Raw genomic sequence first — 27,963 nt, forward strand, 5'->3', positions numbered from 1 at the left:
CTGCTATTCTGTTACACTTAAGAGCTATTTTTAGAACAATATCTTTATTGTTATTGTCGTTCTTGGTGTGAATAATCTTACAATCCCGCTTTAGTCAATCATTTTACCCTTTTAAACTCATCTTTGATCACCAAAATGACACATTTAAATGTTTTTCATGACTTAAAATATCTTGACCGTAACTCGACACCCTTGCGCCATTTAGTATGTGCGGTTCTATGAATATGCAAATGAGCCCCGCCTCCACTCACTCACTCAGCTCAGAGATCCACTGGTTGACGATCACACGTTGATCTGATTGGTTACAAGGTCGTTTGTGACGTCAGAAACACCAGCGATTTCAAACCGTGTTTTTGAGACTGGCTTTGGTTCACTGCAGTTTTAAGCAGAAAATACTCAGCAATGCTGTCGACTTATGAACTTACACATGGTGTGTCTTAAAGCGTATTAATAACACCACATACACATATATAAACAACATTAAAAGCTTGATTTACACCACAGGAGGACTTTAATCACTGAAGGCCGTCAGAAGCTGGAGTGAGTTCGCTTGTGTTTGCTGTAGAGAAGAGCCAGACACACACAGCTGGAGCATTTCATTCCATTTTATTGTTTAAAATCTGAGTTTTGGTTCTTTACAGGGCAGAATCTGAAGGTCTGGAGTTGTGCGGGACACGTCGTGGTGTGAAAGACAAAACACCCGCGACACACTTCTGGAACATAGTGTTCATTACACAGAAGAGATTAAATACAACATACTGTATATTACTATCATTTAGAAACATAATTGCACAGGTCATGTTTGTGTGCGGAGTTGTACACAGAACAGCAGGTTCTGCGAGGGCAACAAACTCCATCATCTGAAACACATTTACATGGCAGAACAAGTCGAGATGAAGATAATCAATGCGGATCCCACTCCAGTCCCCGCTGCCATCGCTCACTCGTCTGTGGCCTATCAGTGTGTGCGTGTGGCATATAAGTGTGTGTGTGGCGTATGAGTGTTTGTGTTGTGTATCGGTGTGTGTGTGACGTATCGGTGTTTGTGTGTGTGTTGCATATCGGTGTGTGTGTGACGTATTGGTGTTTAGTGCGTGTGTGACGTATCGGTGTGTGTGTGGCGTATCGGTGTGTGTGTGGCGTATGAGTGTTTGTGTTGTGTATCGGTGTGTGTGTGACGTATCGGTGTTTGTGTGTGTGTGTGGCGTATCGGTGTGTGTGTGTGTGTGTGTGTGGTGTATCGGTGTGTGTGGCGTATCGGTGTGTGTGTGGCGTATCGGTGTGTGACGTATCAGTGTGTGTGTGATCACATGTCCAGCAGCAGCACCCGAGGGTCCTCCACCACAGACTTGATCTTTCGGAGGAAGGTCACCGCCTCTCTGCCGTCAATCAAGCGGTGGTCGTACGTCAGAGCCACGTACATCATCGGCCTGATCTCCACCTGAACACACACACACACACACACATCGTGTTATAACGGAGGCTGTAATATTACTGAGGAGGGAAAGCTGAAGGGGTGAGGCAGCCGACCGAGACCAGCACACTTCACAGGACGCAGAGTTTCATGCCAGTTGATTCTGTTTTTCACATTTTAATTTTTTTCCGGATTTAATTTTTTTTTCTTCCCGTTTTAATTTTTCTGGATGGTTAAATAAAATTATATTAATCAAAAAGCATTATGAAGTAATTCAAATCATGAAACTTGTTAAATTTATTAACATTTGAACAGAAATTACATTCTTAATGTTTTTCTTTTTAATTCCATTTTCTTTTTTCCCCAGTTCTGTTCTTTCCATTTTATTTAATCTATATTCCAGTTAAATCAAAAACATAAAATATCTAATATTTAATTCACAAAACAACTTAATTTATTAATTTGTATACAATAATAGGGCCCTATGAATTTTTTTTTTATATATATATTCTTTGTTGTGCATTTACATTTTTCTGGTAATGAAATGAAGGCATGAAACATTAATCTTATCTTTTATTCAAATGAAAATTAAACAAGCCCTTTCATTTATTTGGCAAACAAGTGTAGCAACAGAGGTTTACTGTTGCAATTATAGAGCTAAAGTGCTCATCTGCTCACTGCACTGAATCTTCTGTACAGCATCATGGGTAATGTAGTTTTCAGCCCAAAGTCCACTGTTAAACATGATTATTTAAAAAAGAATGTGAATGGACGGCTTTAACATTCGGTTAACAACCTCTGACCTCGCCTGTCTTGAGAAGTTATTGTTAATAATAAATAATGAGAGTAGTTTTAGGACATCTGACCTTCCCAGCGATGGCCACGGGCCGGTCGAAGATGCCATGCATGCCCAGGATGGCCGACTGCGGCGGGTTGATGATGGGCGTCCCGAACATGGAGCCGAACACTCCTCCGTTGCTGATGGTGAACGTCCCGCCGTCCATGTCCTCCACAGCCAGCTCATTCTTACGAGCCTGCGGGAGCCGAGAGCACAAGCTTACACAACACTTCTACTCGGCTATTAAACCTGGCATTGCATATTCCTAATACTGTGGTTAATTTGCTTTTTGTTCCTCTTTTGTGAGTCGCTTTGGATAAATTTGGATTTTTTTAACTTTTTTGGAGGCAGGAACATTTATAGTGGAGGGAAAAACACAGATAAGTGTTTTTTATTATTAGATTCAAAAATAATGTAAACTACTGGTAAATAAAACAAAACATTAACAAACTCTAGCGCTGCTCAATTATCCAATTTCTAATGGCCATTATGATTACGTAATCGTTCAAAGCCGCGATTACAAAAAAAGTCCACTTACACGATACTTTTTTTTTAGATATCCACTACACACACAACAAATTGTTCGTCACTATAGCAGCAATCCCCCCTCCTCTTTGTGGCGGAGACACACACACACTTATTTAGAGGACATGTTTTTTACTTTTTGGAGCAGGTCTTAATTGTTATGCTACTGTAATTTGCTCATTTAATATTAAGTAACTTAAGATAAATTAAGTTTGTTCACTTAACTAAATTAAGTCACACTTTGTCCTGCAAACGTGCCCAAGTCTAAATTGAGCAAACTCATACGCACACACACACACACACACACACTGATTTTGTTATTATGTGGATCACATGTTTTGTGTTTTTGTTGGAACAGTTGTTGAATAATCAATTGAACTGGACAATTATGCCTGTCTGTGTGTTTGACTGACAGCTTTATTGATCACTGAGAATGAATTGACTTGGAATGAAGTTGGTTCAATATAAAAAAGACATTTTAGAAAGTAGCTTGGATGTAGTCCACTACTGTTGCCATGTTGCTGTAGCTTAGCTTGGCTTTCCCAGAGATTAATAGGAGACAATAGGAGCTATCGGAGACTAAGTGAGTAATTCACTTTGCACTATATACAGTCAAACCAACAATTAAAATGTAATTTGTTATATTGTTCTACTAGTGTGTGATCAGGACAGTATAGTTCATTTATGTAAGTGAAGAGAGCAAACTAAAGTAAACTGTGACATATTACACCCAAATATTCTTCATACAGTGACTACCGGTTACATTTATACACATTTGGGAGCAAACATGATTCCTCCACTTTGAGCTGATCATGTTTTCTTCAGTGTGTTTTCTGTAATTGCTAATGCTCTTTTCACACACAGACTGAACAACATGAAGCATTGCTTGGTCACTGGTTGAGCTAAACTGGTATTATCTAAGTGTGTAGTTAAATTTAACAGCTGACAGATATTCAACATAATTCATGTGTGAGAGTCTAACAGAAAGACGGACAAAACCAGTCAAATATCCACTGAGTTCTGCTCATATTTATCAGCATTTTCTAAACTATAGGGAATAAACTGAGATAATGTGAGAGATGTTGAAGGTGTCTGAACTAGGGATGTCCCGATCGGGCCCGATCACGTGGTTTCAGACTCGATCGGAATCGGATGTTACCTCCCGATCAGGACTCGGATATATGTAAATTAGGGGTGTAACGGTACATGTATTCGTAATTATTGAACCGTTTCGGTACGAGGCTTCCGGTTCGGTACACATACAAACCGAACGATTCCTTGGACCATTTTTCCTGCAGACAAAATCCGCGCTGGCGCGATCACCACATCGTTGCGCAACATCAAATGGCAAACGTAATGAAAGCGGAACGAATCTTCGCTACTCATTATATTGTGCTTAACGGACCATTTATCAGTCCGGACCAGCAACATCTGTGCAGCGTGAGATCAAGCGACACTGTGCTGAGAGATCCAGTGAAGAAAACATTTGAGTTCGCCACTGAAGTAATAACATCGCTGCGAGATCTAGTGAGAAGCATTCACATTTCTCCGTTATTAACCGTAGATCTCTATTAGATCAAACAGCGCTGACGTGGGAACCAGGAGAAACATGGATTTAATGTTGCACTTCAAAACTCAAATATTTAAATGTTATTTTTAATGTGATTACCAAAACATTATTTGTTCATCCTTCAAAGATTACCCCCATTTATAAACCTGAAAGTTTCAAGATGTAGGAAAACTCAAACTTATTTAAAGGTTTTCTTTTAATAAATAGGAAATTTCTCTGGCATTTCTTTCTTTTTGCTGTATCGTATCGAACCGCACATTTTGTGAACTGTTACACCCCTAATGTATATATATATATGCTCATTATCTTTTTATACACTTTTAAAACATTTTTTTTTTTTTTTTACATGCCTGCCGGGTATTTTAAGTTGAGGTGCTATTTGTTTTTATATTAGACTTTTTCTATATTTACTGTTGCACTAAAGTCCAAAAGTGAAGATTTTATGTTATTTATTACTTGATTGTTGAAGCTACCTCACAGAAGTGCTCTGTTTGTTAACAGAATTGTTGAATGTTAAAATAAGGTGAATTAAATAAAAAATAAGGAACATCCTGGATCTGTTTTTTCTCTCTTCTTTATTCTTTTTTTATGTATTATATAAGTATCGGATCGGGACTCGGTATCGGTAGATACTCAAAATCAAATGACTCGGACTCGAGGGCAAAAAAACCTGATCGGGACATCCCTAGTGGGAACACATTTAGTTTTGACTGTATATCTTAGCACATTTCAGATAATAAAAAAAGTTGAAGTTCGTAAATACGGTCTAGCGAGTCATTTCGCCGACCCCTTTGAAACCCCTGTGCTAAAAACACACATGTGAAAGGTGCTCTGGTACCGGCCCGAGTCAGAGGAATAAACCGCAGCGTTTTTCAGAAATTACATGGTTTGATTTTTCCCTTCACTTGACATCAGCTCCACCACCGCTGTTTTTTTAGGTCATGTAACATTTGCCTAAATAAAGATTTCTGGTGAGTTGCTCCAGTTGCAGATAAACAAGCATGTCTTCAGATCGAGCGCTCGGCTCCCGTCGGCCTCACCTTCTCTCCCAGCTCGTTGATGGTTTTCTCAATGTCTGCGAAGTTCATTCCCTCCACTCCTCTGATCACCGGAACCACCAGACCCTGAGAGACGAGGAAGAGAAGAGAGATGAAGCTCGGATGCACTGGGACAATAACACTAAGACTCAGAACACAGAGAAGAAGCAGAATATCTTCATCGCCATGAGAATTATGTCACATTTGGGGCTCTTTAATGTTAAGATTTGTTTATGTTCTTGTAAGAAGTCTCACCAAAGCTTCATTTATTTGATCATAAACACTTGAAATATTATTACAGTGTAATCAGCTGTTTTCTATGTGAATATATAGTAAAGTTTCATTTATTCCTGTGATCAAAGCTGAATTTCCAGCATCATTACTCCAGTCTTCAGTGTCACATGATCCTTCAGAAATCACTCTAATATGAGGTTTTGCTGCTCAAGAAACATTTATGGTTATTATCAATGTGGAACATTTTTGTTTAGTTCATATTTTTGAGGAAACCGTCATACATTTTATTTTTCAGGATTCTTAGATGAATGTAAACTTCAAAAGAACAGCATTTATTTGAAAAAGAATATAAATGTCTTTATATTAAACTTATATTAGCACTATAAATTACACTATTTTAAGGTGTCATTGTTACAGTGTAATTATATATTTAAGTACTGAGTAATATTAATGAACTACATGTACTGACTATAGGGTTAGGGTTTGGTTGAGGGTTAGTTGCATGTAATTATGCATAATTTACTGTTATGACTACGGTAAGTACATGTAACAAGGACACTAAAATAAAGTGTTACCAATTTTTTTTATCTTACTGATCCGCTGGTGAACCGTCACTGAACGAACTTAAGCTGTGCAGCAGAAACACACTTTGCTGCATTATTTTCCTATTCTCTCTGTAAAGCGTATTTGAAAGCTTTACTGTATTGTAAAAAGCGCAATATAAATGTATAAATGGACATGTTCTCATGAGATTCAGCGTTTCAGAGTCTTTATAAGAGGAATGAATCTGTAGGAATTACCTTTGGTGTCGCGACGGCCACACTGATGTCCACATAATCCCGATACACAATCTCTTTGGTTGTGTCATCAATGACTGCACAGATAAAGATAGAAGAACAGCTTTATATATATATATATATATATATATGACTCAATTAATTACTTGAAAAACACTGGACTTCCTTTGAAGAAATGTCACTAGTTTGTTATTTCTCACACATGAATAATTGCCTTTTTAAATCCTTAAGCATATTAGTGTATTGTGTGTTAATGAGTGGAAATGTTTCACTGGACTACTGAAGTGTTGGTGTGACTGAGATACTACTATAGTTTTTATTAGCATTTTTAATTATTAGATTTTTGTAATTTTGTTGTGGGTTTTTATAAATTTTTATTTCAGTTTTATTAAGAAAATGTTAGTAAAGCAAGTTCAACTATTATGTTACTTTATATTATTAATATTTTGACAATTTTATTTTTTATATTTTCTGATTTCATTGTAATTGTTAGTAATTTTGTTGTTAATTGGTCCTTTTTATTAGATTTTTAAAAACATTTTTAGTTATACTAGTAATCCAAGTTAAACAATGTTTTCTTATATTTTATTTAAATTAATAATTCAAAATAGTAATTAAATTTTTTGTTATATTTTCTGTTTTCATTTTAATTGTTGGTAATTTTGTTGCGTTTTTGTATGTTTTATTAGTTTATTAGTCTAATTAATTTTTATTTCTGTTTTAGTTACTTTAGTACATCAAGTTAAACTGAATGACAAATTTTAACATTTTATTTCAGTTAAAGTTTGGTTCGTTTCAGAGTTTCAGTGGACAGTGATAACCCGGATCGTGATCTGTTTCAGTCAGACACCAGCAGGGACATGCAAGCATCCGATGAAGAACAGGCAATGGTGTGTCTCTGGGCAAATATAGACACACACTGGCCTGATGAAACCGTGTTAAACGTGGACGTCTATGTAGGCCAAGCCAATGAGGTTTAGAAGGAAAGAGAGGAGGGGGCGACTGAAAGGTAATCTGTAAAACATGTTCTTTAGACGCGAACAGACAACCACATAACCACACAGTGGCTTAATCTGAAGTGTGTGTGTGTGTGTGTGTGTGTGTGTGTGGAGACACATACCAGCGTTGACGGCAGGCTGGTCTGTCAAAGCGTAAGCAGCAGCTTTCACAAACGCAGACATGAAGCCCAGTTTGATACTGTGTTTCTTCAGGAAAGCATCTTTATATAGTTTCCTCATCTCTGTAATGTTGCTGTCATGGAGGAATAAAGAAACACGTAAGACACTTAACAAGGAACCGTTACTCAACCTTGTGTCAGCCCAAACCGGCATGAGTTTCAACCATGAAACCCTGAAGCAGATGTTTAGCAGAATGTTCACGCTGCTCTTTACCATCCAATTAATTATTTTTAATTTGCTTTTCTGGTTATGGCGGCATTTTGGACAGTACCTTGAGGTCTGATTAGTTAGTTAAGATCAGCACTTTGATAATGAGGAAAATAAATAAGAGCACATGCTAATTAGTGTAATTTTGTGTAGATAGATACATGTTGTAAATTACACCGTAGTTTAACTAAACGCGACACGTGATCAAAAGCATCTTTTCCATGTTAATGAGAGTTTCTGTACTAAGCAGCCGCGATGGCGATACACAACGATTTTATTTTAGAAATGGTTTCTCTTTCTGTGACATCGCAGCCACTGATTATGTGCTTTATTTAATGTTTTAAGAATTTAATGCGAGTTTGAATAATAATTTTCTGTGTGAGCTTTATAGCCGTACTGGAAGATACAATGATCAAATTCACCTGAACGTTTAACTGTGAACAAACAAGTGTATTCTATGACAAATGGGCTCTTCTGATTGGCTGTGATCTTTGATTGATTTATCTGCAAATGCAGTGCGTTGGCAGAGACTCCGCCCACACTCTTCTGATTGGCTGATTTAATGCAGTGCGCTAGCAGAGACTCCGCCCACACTCCCTTCTGATTGGCTGTGATTTTTGATTGATAAATCTCATCTCGTATTCACTTCAGTGTACCCGTGTTCATTCAGCTTCAGCTCATGCATACCAAACGGCAATAATGTATTAAAATCATAATTGAAATATTTACATTTACAAAAACACTGATTATATATTTTAATAATCTAATCCATGTGATATTTTCCTCCTCATTTTTAATCAACAGCTAAAAAGGCAATGCCGACATTACTGAATATGATTGGAATATCCAAAAAATGAAAAACGATGCCATGTAATTTAAGTACATTTTGATTATCGTTAAACGGTCGCCACGACGACATGCACACACCACAGAAACGAGCATCCCTAATTTTGATTTAAAATTCCTTGAAACATAAAAGCACAATCCAATCGGACACAAATAACCCCACTAATAACTCTTCAGCGATGATCCACAACAGTCAGAAACCTCTGTCTGCGAGGCCAGTGCCGTTTCAGGTTAACTTTCCCTCCTAAAACCCCAATCAAGGATGTTGTGGACGACAGTCTGCCCAGGTTTTGAGTGAAAAGCGCCGAGACGGTAATTCTCCATTTTCCTGTCTCTAACGCCGTTTAGCCTCTCCGGTTTCTCCGCTAACGGAATTAGGACCGTCCCAAGACACGCGCTCTCAGAGAAAGGAGAGAAGACGCGATAAAAATCTTCACTTTCCAAAGCCTTCAAATCTTATTGGCTTGTCATAATAGCCCATAACGGTCCGGGTTGCCTCGCACGCTCCCTCCGAAGGCCCGTCCCAGGGGACGTCCCGCGCAGATGCTAGCAGGCCGCAGACTAGCGCGCTCCTTCGACTCCAGACCGGCACAGTCTTCCTCCATCCCATCAATGCCAACGAGATTAGCGCACGAACACGAACCCCGAGCAGCTGAAAGGCAATACGGCCATTTGCGCTGGGGAGAAATCCTCAAAGTGTCATCTTCAGGGGCGAGCGAGGGAGGCTGTGGACATTAACGTTTCCTTGTAAATTAATAAAGCCCATTTTACCCTTCTTATCTTTGTTTTGACCAACATTAGGACCAAATATTTACATTCCGCGCTTTAAGTGGCGATTGGGTTTCAGAAATCTCTTCCTGTAGGCCAGATTCCAATCTATAACCATTTGGACGGGCATTGCGGAGCTTCTAATCAGGTTTGGGCAATAAGCAACATTTTCACAGGCCATCGACAGATTTCCTATGTGTCAGTGTCTGGACACACTTGCCCGAACGCTTGAAATCAGTTCTGTACACAAATATAAAATTATAATGCTAGTGACATATTTCAGTACAATAAACTTCCAGATTTTAGTTTTTCTAAGAAAGTGTTTGAAAGACTTTAGTACAAGTGGGGATCTAACACTTACAAGCATAAAGAACAAATATAGACAGAGATTAATTTAAGACTCTTCGATACAAAAACATTAGGGATGCTCTGAAATTAACATTTTGGCCGATACCGATAATTCGTTATATTTGAATATATATTATATCTGATATAGCCGATAACCGATATATCGGCCGATAAATCTGAATACAATTTTTGAGAGCCTGATTACAAAAACAAAAGTCTCACCATTTAAATCCACGTCCCAAACAGTTATATTGATGTTCTCATTATAATTTTATGTAGCCGATATGACAGACTTGCGCTGCACATGTTGCACTTTACTGTGTTTTCCTTTTTCGAAGTGATTTCAATCATATTTCAAGCAATTCAAAAGCATCATGTTGAACAGAGCGCATCTGAAGTGTCTCAGCTGAAGGAAATAACACATTATTTATCGGCTTTAATATATCGGCCTAATTGTCTTATCGGGCCGATAACGATAAAAATGCCCATATATCGCCCGATACCGATATGGTGGCCGATATATATCGTGCATCTCTAACAAACATACCTGTACATGTTTTTGTTTGTTTAAATGCATTGAGCTGGAGCAGACATCTAGTCAAAGAAGCAGCTCAAATATAAGTGCTGTTATCCCCTGACGAGTAGGTGTGCACAAACTTTTGACTGGTGGGGCATTAAAAACACATTTAAAAGAACCAATGACCCTTTAATCTCGAGTCGTAGTCTGATGTTACAGGAACCAACCTCATATCCACTTCATTGAAGGTTGTCAACATGGCACAGGTGCTCTGCGCTTCCTTCAGCCGCTGAGCGATTCGCAGTCTCATGCGGTTCATCTTCACCTGCAACAAAACCACAGCACAGCCAAGCATTTACACACAGAATTTATGCTACTTTCAGTTGTTTCATCTGTGATATAACATTCATATGTAAATATAACAATGATTTTAATTTGGCTATAGAATTTTTTAAGAGCAAAGACAGAGTTATTATAACAGAAACGGATTAAAACCACAGTGAAAAAAAAGGATGATCGAGTTGAATTGGGAATTATTTCTTGTAAACTGTCTGTTTCAATTAATCGTTTCAACAATTTTGCATGACTCAAAATGTTAACAGAAATCTCCCAATGGCATTTAACATGTTGCACATGTAAATAGTGCATTTTATTTGGTGTATAAGACGCATTGGTCATATTTCATTATCTTGCATTAAACATTATCAATCAAATGGCAACAGCTCAACATGATCTACTGATTTGGGAGATGATTTATATATAATAATAACAAAAAATAAAATAATAAAAAATTCACCCTTTTAAGTTGGGATGCACGATATATCGGCCACCATATCGGTATCGGCCGATATATGTTCATTTTTAATGTTATCGTCACCAGCCCAATAAGACAATTAGGCCGATATATTAAAGCCGATAAATAATGATTATTTTCTTCAGCTGAGACGCTTCAGAGGCGCACTGTTCAACATGATGCTTTTGAATTGCTTGAAATATGATTGAAATCACTTTGAAAAAGGAAAATAATGTTCAGTGCAACATGTGCAGCGCAAGTCTGTCATATCGGCTACATACAATTATAATGATAACATTATTATAATTGTGTGTTTGGGACATGGATTTTAATGGTGAGACTTTCGTTTTTGTAATCAGGCTCTCAAAAATTATTTAAACAAAAATGTGTATTTAGATTTATCGGCCGATATATCGGTTATTGGCTTTCAAATATAAAGAATGATTGGTATGGGCCAAAATTTTCATATCGGTGCATCCCTACTTTTAAGTGATTTCAGATCAAATATAAACTTTCTGAATATCATCAGAGATGAAGAGTGTCGAGATAATTTGATAAGATAATTTGAGCCACATCACAGTCACAGGTGAAACTGAAGGCGTTGACATTTTGTGGTCTAACATGATCATGCTAATATACAACAACTGCACAGGTGACTGAAGTAATCAAATGTTGTGGCACAGTCTAATTAGCCCTAAATTAGTCAGTCTTCTTTGATGTAATTGGTCCAATATTACTAGGGATGCACGGATATGAAAATCTTGTCCGATACGATAATTCGTTATATTTGAAAGCCGATAACCGATATATCGGCCGAAAAATCTAAATCCACATTTTATATTATTTTTGAGAGCCTGATTACAAAAAAAAAGTCTCACCATTAAAAGCCACGTCCCAAACACACAATTATGATGTTCTCAATATAATTTTACGAAGCCGATATGACAGACTTGCGCTGCACATGTTGTACTTTACTGTATTTTCTTTTTTTTTTTAAGTGATTCCAATCATATTTCAAGCAATTCAAAACCATCATGTTGAACAGTGCGCCTCTGAAGCGTCTCAGCTGAAGGATATAATACATTATTTATCGGCTTTAATATATCAGCCAAAATGTCTTATGGGGAAGATAACGATAACATAAAAAAATGGACATATATCGTCCGATACCGATATGGTGGCCGATATATCGTGCATCCCTAAATATCACCCAATAAAGATCCTAACAGAATGAGCACTTTAGGGTCGCACGCAGCAAGGGCCGTCAAACTGGGCTATTAAAACAGTCTATAGCAGTATGCAAAACTTGAGCTGTGTATGAGCTGCACTGTGTTCCTGCAGACGGCAGGTTATCCGTGCTAACGGGTGTCTTACCCTGTGCTCTGATCGGGTGGCTTTGGCCCCAGTATCTGCAGGAGCAGCAGCAGCAGTGGGCTTAATGGCTGAAACTGTCGACAGACACAACAGAAGAGAGATTTAGGGCCGTTCAGTCCTGCAATGTTCAGTAACAAAAGCTGGATATCAAATTTAAGGCTTTTTAAGACCTGCAGAATAAAAAAATTTATACAAAATGGATGGGTGAGTGTAGAGCAATATCTATTGTAACATCCTAAACCATAAAACGATAATTTAAACAACTTCACAGTTCCAAACCCTAACAACAGGAATATAGCGGTTACCCTGGTAAACCCTGTGTGTTAAGCATCTGTGAAATAAAGCACCTCTTGAAATAATTAAGACTTTTCTTATAGATTTTAAGACTTTTTATGGCCTTAAATTTGATAAAACTTAATTTAAGACTTAAAGGACCCACAGGGTATTAGTGCTAGATTTACCAACCGAAGTTAACATCACAATAATAGGGCCCTATGATTTCTGCAATGCGGAAAATGTGGACGGAACTGCGGAATCCAGTCATAAATACGGATAATGTATAATTTCACAAAATTTGTAAACTTTTTGATGAATAAATAAAAAGCAGGGCAGTACACTTAAATCAAATCGCGATATAGACTAGTGTCTGTGAATATTAAACCGGAAAAAGACTATTTCAAAATGAATCCTGCATGTTCTGCGTGTCACACACACACACCCGCCCGCAGTGTATTCAGCCTCTACATGAACTTCATCTCCAGAGCCGCTCTGAGAGTAACTTTATCAGCATTTTACTGCTTCATTTGAGAAAAACTATCATTACATTATAACACACAGAAACTCAAAGTTCTTCACTGCAAAATAAGTTCAGTTTAACTTGAAGAAATTGTGACAGAAATGTATTATTACTGTTGTACAGTAGCATTTAGCTACATCTCAATGTAATAATAATACTAGCATTAATAATAATAATAAATTAAAACTATTTTTTAAGGAATAATAACATTTTCTTCCATGTTTTAATTTGAACAGTAAAGCTCTGTTGTGCAGCACTTTGTTTAAAAAAAAAAAAAAAAAAAGTTAAATTTCATATGATTAAAAGATAAATTAAATTGTTTCATTCCTTCATTTGATAACCGGAACATTTTAAATAGACAACATGGAATTTCTGAAGAAAAAAAAAAGACGACGACGTCATTTCATAAAAAATTATAAAATAAACTGTTGTTTTTATGAATTCAATTAATTAGCAAGCTTTTTGAATATTACAATTTAATTAAACCATTGAAATTGAATCCAGAAAACCTAAAAAAAATTATTTAGTAAAAAAATAAAATGGAATTTGGGAACAAAATAAAATGTATTTTGGGAAAAACAGGTTTCATAGGGCAATTTAATCAAACCATTAAGATTTAATCCAGAAAACTTAAAACAGAAAAAAACTGAATTTGGTAAAAAAAAAAGAATTAAAAAAAAGAAAATACAAAGAGATTTGGGGAAAAATAAAATGGAACATGGGAAAAAATAAAATAGAATTTGGGGAAAAAAATAAAACAGATTTCATAGGGCTCTATAAGCACCACATAGCAAAAGAAATGACGTTTGAAATCACCGATGAGGTTTGATTATGTCAGCAGGGTAAAGCTAACCTGGCGTGGCCTGGATGGGCTGGGCCGGCACAGGGGGCACGGGGGGCATGCTGGAGGGCATGGGGCCCGCAGGACCCGGACCCGGAGGAGCAGGCGCAGGCGCAGGCGTCTCTGCTGGAGGAGGAGGAGCCGCCGCCGCCGTCGTCTTAGCAGCTACAGCTGAAACATGGCACACTCACAGCTCACACCACTGACGCAGAACAGCACTCTCTTACAATCATAACCACTTCCTAGGACACGATGACCCGATACTTTATTTATAGCTGTGGTTAATGAAGATGGAAATTTTTAATGTGGGTATACATATATACTTTGCCCTAATAAAGATGTCAAAAGTTAGTTTACTTGAATACAACTTTACTTCTAAACAATATATTATCTCAAAACAGCATCACAGAAAATGCTTCAATGTTAAAATCAGAGACGGAAGAGTCAAAGTAATGTCCATTTGGCAGTAATATACATAAAGTTATGTGGATCGTTAACATCATAACACGACGAACATGTCAGGCAATGATTATAGCCCGTGATTTAACGGAGTACAATAAAAGGATAAAATATGAGATGTATTTAGTCCAGAACATTCCTTTAATATACGACTATTATTATGTTTTGTGTCTGACCTCCTTTCTTGAGTCTGAAGAGAGGCGTTCCTCCTTCCACTTTCCCTCCGTCGGGAACCAGCAGCTCCTCGATGACTCCGGCAGCTGGAGAGGGAACCTGCACCGACGTCTGCAGCGGCACAACACACACTTCAGGCACACACACTTCAGGCCCTCACACACGCTCACCCACCACACTACTGTCTTCTGTAGAGCTGAACTCAACTCGTTTCATTGATGAAACTGAATCAACATTGGACTATTTTAACGATGTCTTTAACTTTTCTGGGCCGGCCAGTTTCGATCCCTTAGAAGCCTATGGAGGAGTGATCCAGCTCTCAGATTTAAGATTTTAGCCTCGTTTTTATTCACCGACAAAAAAAGTCAACAGATTTTTGTCAAAGTTTTTGTAATGGATAACTGGTTTTTATTTAGATATCGTCTTGTTTCCATCAGTGAAAAAATGTTGTGGACAAAAATGATTCTTAACACTGATTCTGTCAGCATCGTTGATCACTTTTTCCCTGTTTATCCATGTAAAGCTGCTTTGAATACAAGCGCTGTAGAAATTAAGCTGACTTGACATAATGTACACTACATGTATAATGGGAACAAACGCAGAATATTATGAACATGCTACATTATGCCAGTTAGGTTTGCACATAGGTTAAGGATTTATCTAGCCCTACAACTTATTAAAGGGGTGGTTGATTATGATTTCACTTTTCTAGCTTTAGTTAGTGTGTAATGTTGCTGTTTGAGCATAAACAACATCTGCAAAGTTACGACGCTCACAGTTCAAAGCAAAGGGAGATATTTTATTTTAAAGAAATTGCTTCATAAGGACTACAACAAACGGCTGGTAGGAACTACATGAACTTTTGAAATGTTCAGTGCATGTGTGTGTGTGTGTGTGATAAATGGACACAAGCTCTTGTAGCTCCGCCCTCTGTGCTGGGAGCAGCAGCTCATTTGCATTTAAAGGGACACACACACAAAAACGGTGTGTTTTTGCTCACCCTCAAAAAGTGACAATTTTAACATGCTATATAACAATATCTGTGGGGTATTTCGAGCTAAAACTTCACACACACACTCTGGGGACATCAGAGACTTATTTTACATCTTGTGAAAAGGGCATTATAGGACCCCTTTAAAAAATACTAACAAACGGTCAGAACCTCAATCAGAAGAAAAGGAGCGTAAACATTTTAATCAAAACATTTAATGTTTAACATCAAATCTAGACTTAAAACTGACCATAATTGAAAATTGACATATGAAAGTGATGATTGTTTCTGCACTATAACTGCAGGAGTACTGACTGAGTTCACAGCAGTAAACGTGTTCCTGCAAAACCACTTCTTGGTCTGTGGTTTGCAACTCTTCTGCTGAATTCAGACTGAGAGCTTTTTTTGATCAGCTTGTATTATTTTCTTGTATAATGATTTTAATAATTTTGTACCATACAGACTTTCATTGTGCACATAGTTTGAGTGCACTGGCGTGACAAATATGATATCCATTATTAGAACGGTTCTTAGTTGCAACCCATGAAGTTTCAAAATCACACTAAAAACTTATCCCTAAAATCCCCTAAAACAGACAAAACAAGAGCAAGAGCTCCTTACCTTATCAGTCTCAATCTCACAGACGACTTCATCCTCAGAGACCGAGTCTCCGACAGCTAAAGGAGACACACACAGGGTGAGCGAGGTCCAACCGTGTGTAACACACACCTGATCTTACACACATCTTACCTTTCTCCCACCTGACGTCTCCCTCTGTGACAGACTCCGCAAACGCTGGGGTTTTTACCGTGATAACTTCATTCCCTGCAATCACACGAGACATTTAATGTGGTGTGCAACCGTAGAAATGTGTTAACCAATAGAGATCTTTCCATTCGGTTCACACCTCTGAAGACGTGATTGCACAGAAAGAAAAGCTTGCCTCAAATTTAAAACAAACAAAGTGAAATTGAGTCAATTGGATTAACCCCCTGAGGTCGGATGACGCGGCGGCGCGACACCTCAATGTTCACTAAATGTTTCTATTAAAGGATAATTCCGGTATTTAACACTTTGAGTCTATTTTCTAGTTTGTTTTGGATGAACTAGAGTGGTGGACTTAGAAATGTTGACGATGGGTCCTGTCTCGACTTTTTTAATATTTTAGAATCGCCTCTGAGCGCTTCAGAGTGGATGTCTATGGGCATGCTCAAACATGTCCTTAAAACAACCCTTAACGTTGGTTTTCAAAACTGTGCAACTCACCGAGTGGTTAGTGGTGTTCGTTGATGTTCCAAAACAAGTAGCGTAGCGAAATACAGTTTCTGTCGAGTTTTATTTGCCATTTTTTTAAATCGAATTGATGTCTGCTGGAGGACTCAGTGCTCGTTGATATTACTGCGCTACCGGAAACGGAAAGGGGTCTGTTTACATTTGGTTGTAGTCTTTTCGCTCGGTTCTCCGTCTCTCAGAAGGCTAGCGTGAGCTGAGCAGCTGCGGCAAAGTGGTTGTCGCCATCAAGTGGTCGGGGGTGTGCTAACGCTTCAGACTCAAATATCGAGCGGAAGTTTATACGCGGTTGTGAGGTATCTGAAAAAATAGTTCCAGTATAGCAAATAACACGGATTGAAAGCATACATTGCGCCGCTATATTTGTTTTTAATCATCAACGAACACCACTAACCACTCGGTGAGTTGCACAGTTTTGAAAACGAACGTTAAGGGTTGTTTTAAGGACATGTTTGAGCATGCCCATAGACAGCCACTCTGAAGCGCTCAGAGGCGATTCTAAAATAGTCAAAAAGTCGAGACAGGACCCATCGTCAACATTTCTAAGTCCACCACTCTAGATCATCCAAAACAAACTACAAAATAGACTCAAAGTGTTAAATACCGGAATTATCCTTTAATATCTCCGCGATTGTGCAACACACATAAATGGGTCTGATTTTGCCGTAATCGATAGATTCTCAGCTTCAACGTCCTTATTCTCACGAGATCGTACGTGACTCACACACTGACAGAGAGCAAGAGGGAAGACAAGATGGCCGTTCACCTTGCGTGATGGGTGGGCTAGCTTTCCTGTCTGCATTTTGTGTGAAACCGACCAATAGATGGGGTTGAAATCCCTAAGTACCCTCTCCCATCTCCTCACAGTGAGGAAAATACCAAGCTGACATGGATAGAGAAAGAGTAAAAAAGTCTTCGAAAGAAAAACATGGCAAAAAAAAGTTTTTTTTCACAAAGTACATGTTTTGCTTGAAAGAAAGACCTGTTGTAGTGCAACTTTTTCATTTGCACACATCCCATAAAGCTTGATATGTAGTAGGAAGTGATTTTAGTCCTATTTTATCTAATATTTGGTGAAGGTAGAGTCACAGACCAAACTTACACTAAAAAACGAGTCACTTTAGACAATTATTATTCATTATCTACTATTTTATTCATATATTATAGGGCTGTTTTCGACTAAGGATTTTCATAGTCGAATCTGATTCGTTAGATTTTGCCGTAGTCGACTGATAGTCGAACCTTTTTTTTTTTTTTTTTTTGATAGCAGCTAGACGTTCGGTTGAATAACTGTTCGTCTGTTATAGGACAACTCGCTCTACGTTTATTTAAAATGAACAGCAAGACAAGTGAATGTGCTTTCCATTAAATGAATCCTTAACACACAAAAAACGTTGCAATGAACGTGCTTTGTTTTAAATAAATCACACACAGTAAACAAAACCTTAACAAAAAAACTTTGCAATGAACTTTGCAATTTAGACGCGCAAACTGCGTGCCGGTGCGGTGAGACGTAGCCTACATGCTGATTCGGCTTGAAGTCGTTCATCCTCGGATGCGGCGTCGCGCGCGCTGTTACAAAAAAAGCTGTGCACACAGCCAAGCGAAATGGGGTCTTGCCGGTCTTGCGCACCCAACGCGTCATTTTTTTGCCATCCGCACCTTCGCGCTCGTGCGGACGCGTGGAGCATAAACAAGGCTTTACCAGAGAATGTTTGGCTTTACTCCGTGTCAGCGCGCGCTCTTATCGGTAAAGGTGCACAGACCTCTCCCGAATCATCTCCAGCAGTAGCAGCCTCCGATCGCACCACTAACTCCACCTCCGTTTCCCTCGTAAGATGATATTAGTATTTAAACATTCTCTATGATAAAAAATGTTTGTAAAAAATATTTTAATAGCACGGTTTTGGCGGTTATAGAGTTCTATTGATGGTGTTCAACTATAACCGTCGGTCTCACGGTTATATAATAACGTCACACCCCTCATAAGACTTGCCTACTATTCGACTATGAGGTTCATAGTCGAATCAGACCTCTCCGAATCGAATCGTCGAATCCTCGACTATTAGAAGTCAGCCCTAATATATTACACTACTTTTGTGACCCTAAGACTTTGGGAAACCCATTTCAAGGACCAAAATAATTCATCCACATGAGTAATGGTATGTTGGTAAGAATTTCAAAAAACCTTTTAGAGCCAAATTATCCCTCTCTCTAGGACAAATGGTCAGCCCATCAGTAAGAGAGCTGGTTTTCCACTGCACATTTTGATATAAAACACATGGGATTATGCTATGTAATTGCCTTTAAAAGGTGAATTTAATAAGATATGTAAAATCGAAGTGAAAAAATGCCCTTACACCTCAGAGGATTACAGTGCAGTGGACACAAACACTTCAGCAACACAATCATAAGAAACGCTGTAAGTACGTCTGCATTAGCACTGAGCAGAGTTTATTACATGTAAGGTAAATAATTAATAGCGCTAATAACTCCATAAACATCACCAAATGAATTAAAGTGCAACTCAGAACATTTCAGGTTTTTCCAGGTGTTGTGATTTGTATTCTAGCTTCATATACGCAACATGATTCCTCACATTTGAAATATTTATCAGCATCCATGGCAACGCTGTGCCTGTATATTATCCCGCTTATTACTTTACACAAAATATTGATTTGAGTTAATTAACGTTAAATCTTTTATTAGCTCAGTTTTTGCGAGAAAACAAGCAGCTTTCAGCCAAGACAAATGAGAAAATAATAAATGTCCCTGAATGCTGAGATTAACGAATTAGAATCAAGTATTACGGAGATGTGCAATAATGAGAAATATCTCAAAAATATTTGAGACCCCATCCTACGGCTGATAAGAAGTTGAAAGGCTGCTTCCATTTGTATAAATATACATTTATAAAAATGGATGTATAAATGTAAAAATACATTTTATATTTAAAGCACGGGTGATGAATCAATTTTATTTAAAAACTACTTGCACACAAACTGCTTGGACTCTAAACCACTAGGAAATGCCACAATTTATCAAAAGACCTTAAAGCAGATATGAGGGAGAAACACCCAGAAACACTCATAGAGCATACGGCTCTTTCCTTGCCGTTAAAGGTCCTTTCACACTGGACGCGATTTTGACGCACGAATAATTTGCGCGATAGTTTTATTTTTTGATCAGCTGTTTGTGTGATGAGTGCTTCCACACCGAACGCGAATGTGCTGCGGCGAAAAAACGCTTTTATTTTTTTCGCTTCGATGTCGATTTTTTTTTTACTTTTGCGGCGACAGAAAAGGCTTCAGCCAATCACATACAAGGAAACAAAGCCGAAGCTTGTTGACGCTTTGGCCGCTCTGACGTGGCAGCATTATGTGCGAGAGAAGAGAAGAGTCACAACATGAAATGTAAACTAAAAACAAGCAATACGTTAAAACTAGAAACCTTTTATAATGACAGCATTTTTATATTGCCTATTCCACATCTCAACGCACGCATACCCTATCATTCATAACATGACGTTGTTTGCTTATAGGGACCAGTTAAGATATATATCGAAAGCATTTGGAATGGGTCAGACATAATTTTGGCCACTTATTAAGTTTTGTTTTGTAGAAAGCCTTTCTTTAAAGTGAATTTCGTTTTGTATAAATTGTATCTTAATTTTAATCAATGTTTCATCAACAAATTGCCTGGATTAATAGGAATAAGAAGCAAATATAGTAGACAATATAATTAGGACACGGAGGCGCCGGCGCGTGAACTGGAGCGCGTCTCATACCGAAAACTGACAGAAAACACTTTATTAATAAACAATTCAAATGTTTAATGCTTAATCCTTACTTTGGCCGGTTCTTTGTGGCAAAGTTTTAGCTACTTTACAAGATTAGCACACTCCCCTTCAGGCTCTCTGTTCTTTAAGATTGGGTGCACACAAAACCTTCGTTTCTGTCTTAAAGAAAACGAAAAGCTCGTCTTCACTGGATGATGATGATGATGATGAAGTGTGTTTTCTCAGCTGTCGGCGCGAAAGTTTTGGAATGTTGAAGCTCTGAACGTCGCAAATTCGCGTCGCGGCTGATGTGAATGGTTTTGACGCGAACTATTCGCTTTTCCGTTTCGCTTTTCCGTTACGCGTCCGGTGTGAAAGGGCCTTAATGCTTGAATACACGTCTCCGCCTCCTTCCATTAAACATGTCTAGTGCGGCGGCTGGGATATACACACACCTACCAACATCTGTTGCCATGATGTCTGAAACGACTTAACGCGAGAGGGGAAAAATACGCTCCTATCGCATAACATCGGTTAATGGAAACGTCGTCGTTTCGCAATCGTTCTTTATCGACATTTAGAAAATATCGTTAAAGTTTTGCGCAAATCTGTAATGGAAACGCGGCTTGTGAAGGGATCCGCCTTCAGAAAATGACCTTTTCTTGTCCTCTTCAGCTGTTTACAGCAGTGTTATAAGACTGTGTAAACTAGGACACGCTTTATTGCTGTTCTATAAGCGCCATCTACTGTCAGAGAGTGAATCTGTCATTTCATTCAGTCATTTCACAAAACAAAAGTCAGACTAGAGCTGCACGATTAATCATTAAAAGATTGCCATCTCGATTCAAACACCAACATTTAAATCTGCGTTTGCGCTGCTGATGTCACACAGTATCATTATTTCTGTCTTACAATTCAAGTCTACAGGCCAGATATTGACACTGATGTGTATGGAAGCAATCAAAATGGAGTCAATCATCATTTGAAAGTAACTTGATGCTTCAAATGATGATATTGATTTCACCGTTGCACCGACAAGTGGCTGTTAAACAACGTATTTGTCATTTAATAATTCATCCAAGAGATTTTTTCAAAATGAAACAAGTATTTATGAGTGAGTCATTGAATCATTTATGCATTGAACCGTTTTTAAAAGTATTAATTCATATTAATTAATTAAATAGACTGTATTTTTACAGTATTTTAAAGTTTTTGAAATGCAATAAATGTTATTATTGTTCAATTAATAAATTTTGTAGTCTATTTTAAAAAATCTGAATCTAAAACTGACCTTGAAATAACCTCCAGACTCGTTATTTATTTCGTTATCTCGTTGTTATTTTTTTTTAAAGGTGCCCTAGAATGTTTTTTTTTATTATTTTATAATGTTTCCTGGGTTACCCTTATAATGTTAGTATGTTTTTTAGATAAAAAATAATCATAATTTAGAAATAAATGGCATTTTTCCTAGCCTGCTTTGAGCCTCTGATTTGAACACTCTGTTTGAAGGGGCGTGTCTGCTGTGGGATTCAGTGTAACCGCGGCCACTGCTGTGATTGGCTGACATGCTTGCATATGAAATAGCTACGCATTACATGTGAAACTCTCTCCCGAATACTTTTACTACTGCTATTATACGTTTTTACTATAACAGCTATCGAGATTAACGAATCGTGAGATGTTTTTAAAGTATTTAGATCTATTCCCATCACATAAAATGTTGCCGTGATGAGCATTGAGCAGATGACGGTGTGTTGATCGCGAGAATGAAGATCTTATCATTGCAAAGCAGTTTCTGCACTCTCTCTGCTTTCACCAATGCAAACACGATGATGTAAATACAGTAAGAGCTTCGTTGTGCAGTAACGTGCGTCATTGATTTCATAACGAGTCTGGCAAGTGTCCAGATAAACTCGCGCTGTGTGGAAAGATTGTTCTTTGATCGCTTTCTGTATATAATTTGTTCACAATTTAAATACGATTATTTTCATCCTACTAAAAGAAACGATGTGAAGCTGATATTTTAGTCACTGGCTTGACTTACTGATGCATAAACAGTATTGAACGATTTTGAGAGAAAGATTACCTGTCTGAACTTGAACAATTACACATCAGAAAGTGTTGCTTGGTAGCTCGATCCGAGGCCAGCTCTGTATTGGCCCAAGTTGAGGAAACAGTCGGTGAAATGTTTGGAAATTTCCAGAGAAAATAAAATTAACCCATTGTTTCTTCAGAGGCTCAGATGAAGGAACTAAAAAATACTTTTGTGTTCATGTGTACATCCACACTGAGCAACTGCCATGCTTCGGCTGCGCAGTTCCGCCTGGCATTGAGGGCTGGCATTATGCAAATATTTGGAGACGTACATATTAGTGATCCCGACTATTGCGTCACAGTCGGTATTGTGTGGAGAACCGACCGTTTTTCAGGGGTGTTTTTCATAAACGTGAATTAAATGAGAACGCCAAAACAGTCCAGTTTGAGATTCACTCTATGTCATGTCCATGCACTGAACTCTTGTTATTTGACTATACCAAGGTAAATTCAATTTTGAATTATAGGTCACCTTTAACTTAGTTATTTCAGCAATAGTAATTAACAGTGAAAACCACGTATGAGGAGCTCAGGGTCACGCTATTGTACAGTGTCCTTGTTACTATAGTAACAGTAAATTATGCATAATCACATACATCTGACCCTAAACCAAACCTTATTCCTAAATTAATTAATATAATTAATTACTTAAATGTATAATTTGGGATTCACACACGTTTACCAATACATTTCCATGACTTTTGAGGCAAATATTCATGACCAACCATTCCATGAAACGTCATAACTCTAAAATAAGAGTAAAAATACATGTTCAAATTGACCACAGCACAACTTAACTAAAATTAATAAGCTACGCGATTTAATACAAAATAAACATGCATCTAAATAACGCCGACACGCCAGTAAGATGGTTACATAAATGTGTCAAAAATATTTTTTCCAATATACAGATATTTGTGAAATTTACAAATTTCCATGACTGTTCGAAAACGTTTTGCATGCATGTATTTTCCCCAAACCTTTGGAGGGAATTAAACCAAATCCTATTCACACACTTCGACTCCGGCGTTTCAGAAACACCAGACGCTGCGATGCCATTGGTCCACTGGCTACTCCAGTTATCCAATCACAGTCTCAGGTCAAAGTCACGTGACTTTATTGTTGTGCATCGAGGGATTTTTTACGTAAATGTGTTTCCATTATAGTTATAAAGGATAAATTATCCGCCTTGATTTCGTGCATCTTTTGTTTGTGCGTTTATGCATATCTCGGGCATTCCCAAAAATGGGCATAAAAATATGTGGATGAAACACAGCTAATGATGCCGTGCAACACTTTAGCAGCTTTACCCTCAGTTTCCAGACCCAGAGCATGAGCTGATACGTACTGTGAGCGGCTGTGGTGTTGAAGTATCTGATCTGATAGACGCTTGACCGGGTCTCACTCCTCCTAGAAATCAACAGCACAATCCAGTGAGATCTTTTATTTGGCATCTGTGTGTCACACCGTCACCGAGGATCTGCCTTTCCAAACAAACCCTCTGGGATCAGTGAAAAGTCGGACTGCAGTGATACTTACGGGCTGTTCTTGAAGGAGACGCACTGACTAGCTGATGATATACCTGGAGGAAAAAGGAGACACAGGAACATCTAATCATGTTTGTTTGCAGAACAAGAAAGATACAAGAGTGTTAAAACCTTAAAAGGAACACGCCGACTTTTTGGGACTTTAGCTTATTCACCGTATCCCCCGGAGTTAGATAAGTCCATACATACCTTTTTCATCTCTCTAAAGTCCCAAAAAGTCGGAGTGTTCCTTTAAGAAAACTCCACATGTCATGCAAAACAGAGGAAACATCAGCAGGACTCACCTGAAGTAGCCCGTCTAGCAAGAACACCGTTTCCCTGGAAGAACAAAATGAAACAAGTCCATCAGCGAGCGCTAACAGCACTGGACTGAGTCAGTCCTCACTGTACCGATCAAAGAGCAATGTTCAACAAACAAGATAATCTCATCTAGCCAGACTTTGACAAACAACTTAAAGTCCCCCTGTAGTCAATAGTTTTATCTCATCTTTGATCATCAAAATTACATATTTAAATGTTTTTCCTTCATGCCTTAAAATATCTTGACCGTAACTCGACACCCTTGCCTCATTTAGTACACGCGGTTCTATGAATATGCAAATGAGCCCCGCCTCCACTCACTCCCTCAGCTCAGAGATCCACTGGTTGACGATCACACGTTGATCTGATTGGTTACAAGGTCGTTTGTGACGTCAGAAACACCAGCGATTTCAAACCGTGTTTTTGAGACTGTCTTTGGTTCACTGCAGTTTTAAGCAGAAAATACTCAGCAATGCTGTCGACTTATGAACTTACACATGGTGTGTCTTAAAGCATATTAAAAACACCACATATACACATAAACAACATTAAAAGCTGGATTTTCACCACAGGGGGACTTTAACATCGGGTTCGCCTGTCATAACTGAACTTCAGTCTTCTTGAGCATGGGTTTTTCTTACATTGAAAATATTTTGGCGGATGTCAAAATCCACCTTAGTCCTCCTGCCAAAGATTTATTAGATAATTGATACAGCGCCGGTACCCACTAATCGCCATCTGAGTGAGTGTTTGTGTGCAAGCGCTCTCTGAAGAGCATCAACGGTTTCTATTTACACCGTCTTTGAGCTTTTATAGCCAATCACAGACATATCTGTTGAGCGCATGAACCCAACGGCCAATCAGAAGCGTTTAAGTTCAGAATCCGCTAAACACGGCAGTTTTTGTTCAGCGCGAATCCTTTCATTATAACCAACACGATGTCAATAAGAGATTCAGTGCACAGCTTCGTTGATATAACAGGACTTTCCGCAGCTTTGTGTACCTCGCGTTGTGATTGACAGCTATATATATATATATATAACATAACTACGCTAACTACACTTACGCTGCAAAGTTTCTAGATTGACGACTATTTAAATGCGCAATTGAATCCGATTAACAGTGTAAACAATAGCAATGGATGGAACAAACAATCTGATACTGGATGTCAAATTATCTGTGTAAATGAGTGTGAATGCAAAATAACCTTTACTGTTCATTTTATCACTAAGTTTTCAATTAGTCACTCAGATTTTAATATACTTCTAAGCACTTTGTTTTATGATCTATTCTGACTTATTTTTTATTTAATGAATAAACAGGATAAGTTGATAATATTACAAATGGTTTGAGCATTTATTTTCAGTACCAGACATGGAGTCGGGAACTTTGCAGTGTGTGTGTGTGTGTGTGTGGATGACCGTGTTCGTCTGTCATCAAAGACTATTTTTGACCAAAATATGTTAATTTAAAGCTGCACGTGACTTATGAACACCTTAATATTTCATACTTATCAAATACACATGGAAAACTAAGCAAATGTCTGCATTAAATAATCATGTGCAGAAAAACAGGACCTGTGAAGTTGCAAAAACTGCATTGCCATTTTATATCTGAAAAAGTAATATTCAATGTAATACTATAACGTCATATTGTTCTATAGTTAATCTTACATCGTTATCTAATAAATCAGTGGGAAAACAGGAGCATTTGACAGGCCGTTAAACATCCATGTGTCGGCATGTGAAGAGTGACAGTCAGGCACACATGCGAGTCATGTGATCTGTGCGAGTCATGTGATCTGTGCGTGTCACAGGGTCACCGGGAAGGACTCATATCTACTAAAGTAAAAAGGTTATCAATATGCGTTTAAAGTTTTGGTAAATTACGGACTTATATTGGGGATTTTCCTCTTTCTCATAACATCTCAGTAAATCTTGCCACTGTCAAAGTCACCTTGAAATAACAAATCTTGTTTTGTATGGAATATTACAGTGTTTAGACTAAATTATTTATGGGTGCACATCATTATTGTTTTAATCTTGAATCAAAAAAAGTTGCAGTATCTCTTCTCTGATGACGAGGGCGGGGCTATAACCTGTCACTCACATGAGATCAGCCAATAGCAAACCACAACCATCCAGTCAATTCCCCACAGACACAATCAAGCCCCGCCCACATGTGTTCTTGTTCCAGAGGAACATCTTAACTTCTGATTCATGACCTTAAAACACTGATTTATATATAGATACATAGTACATTTTAATTACTGTAAATAAGATGTTTGCATAAACTGAAATTAAACACTTATTTTTCCTCAAATGTTACTACAATAAATAATTATAAATGTATGTGTGTTTGAAACTGACCCACAGTAGATTGACTACTGTTAATTTGGGTGGGAAGCAGTGCTAAATGCAGCTATAGTATTAGTCAGTAATCTTTATGACCAAATTACGGCATATATCACTAATAATTAGTAATAACGAAAATAACGTTTTATTTAATACAGTCACTTTAGAAGATAATGAGAAAGTGACGCCCTGAAACAGCAGAGACTGACGCACGCGTCTGACAGCAGCACACACACAAAACTACTAATGCATTAGCATAACACATGACAACAAACATAAATATTAAAAAATATTAACACGTTTTGCGCGTGTCGTGTTATTATAGAGGTGACAGCTTGATCACATGAGGCCTTTGACAGCAGACGTTTCTCAAATGATCTTATCGATCTACATCATGTATTTACAGTTTGATGAACGCATCATATAAATCATAAAAAGCTCGTGTAAGTGTCATTAATATAATGTAAAGATATGAGTTTGTGCGCGAGTGTCCTGCTGCCCTTGGGCCTGCGCGCGGCCTACCGCTGTCGTCATCACCAACGGTCGTTACGCTCACGGCTCATCACCGGTCGGTCTTTCCGCGGGACACACACGGGCAGAGACACACGTACCTGCCGCAGGGCGGTGATCGAGCGCCCGAGGCTCCGGGAGAGACAGCGGGAATGGGACAACATGTCGTCGGGGTGAACCGCGCGCACTGCAGTTCTCACACAGCACAGCACCGGAAACAGCGCCGCCGCAAACCGGAAGCAGTCCGGATCATACCATCACGAATCAGAGAGGGGGGAGCGCGAATGGAATGTACCATTGATTTGTTACTCTTATTTCAATTCAATAGCGTAGCATTAATGTAAAGATAATTGTAATTGTTTAAAATTCAATCTGCATTTGTA

At 38.2% G+C, this 27,963-nt stretch overlaps 1 protein-coding gene across 1 annotated transcript; it reads right to left on the bottom strand.

Moving 5' to 3' along the window:
* Positions 1-1,285: 1,285 nt before the first annotated feature.
* On the bottom strand, positions 1,286-27,838 carry dlst (dihydrolipoamide S-succinyltransferase). Its single transcript, XM_056236073.1, has 15 exons — positions 27,682-27,838; positions 24,701-24,734; positions 24,409-24,451; positions 24,218-24,279; positions 16,458-16,532; positions 16,329-16,384; positions 14,719-14,827; positions 14,096-14,254; positions 12,447-12,520; positions 10,507-10,604; positions 7,536-7,666; positions 6,419-6,492; positions 5,388-5,471; positions 2,281-2,448; positions 1,286-1,441 (listed from the first exon to the last, which is right to left on the bottom strand). The coding sequence occupies exons 1-15, from the start codon at positions 27,742-27,744 to the stop codon at positions 1,307-1,309; spliced, it is 1,365 nt and encodes a 454-aa protein (XP_056092048.1). The 5' UTR covers positions 27,745-27,838; the 3' UTR covers positions 1,286-1,306.
* Between the last annotated feature and the right edge of the window lie 125 nt (positions 27,839-27,963).

This window comes from Rhinichthys klamathensis, unplaced genomic scaffold, assembly GCF_029890125.1.
Source record: "Rhinichthys klamathensis goyatoka isolate OS25496 unplaced genomic scaffold, OSU_Roscu_1.1 h1tg000437l_1, whole genome shotgun sequence".
Lineage (NCBI taxonomy): Eukaryota > Metazoa > Chordata > Actinopteri > Cypriniformes > Leuciscidae > Rhinichthys > Rhinichthys klamathensis.

Coding starts and splice junctions, on each gene's coding strand:
- dlst (XM_056236073.1), bottom strand. CDS start 27,744: ATGTTGTCCCATTCCCGCTGTCTCTCCCGGAGCCTCGGGCGCTCGATC. Junction 24,280..24,408: donor GTCTCCTTCAAGAACAGCCC/GTAAGTATCACT, acceptor GTTGATTTCTAG/GAGGAGTGAGACCCGGTCAA. Junction 10,605..12,446: donor CCACCCGATCAGAGCACAGG/GTAAGACACCCG, acceptor GTTTTGTTGCAG/GTGAAGATGAACCGCATGAG.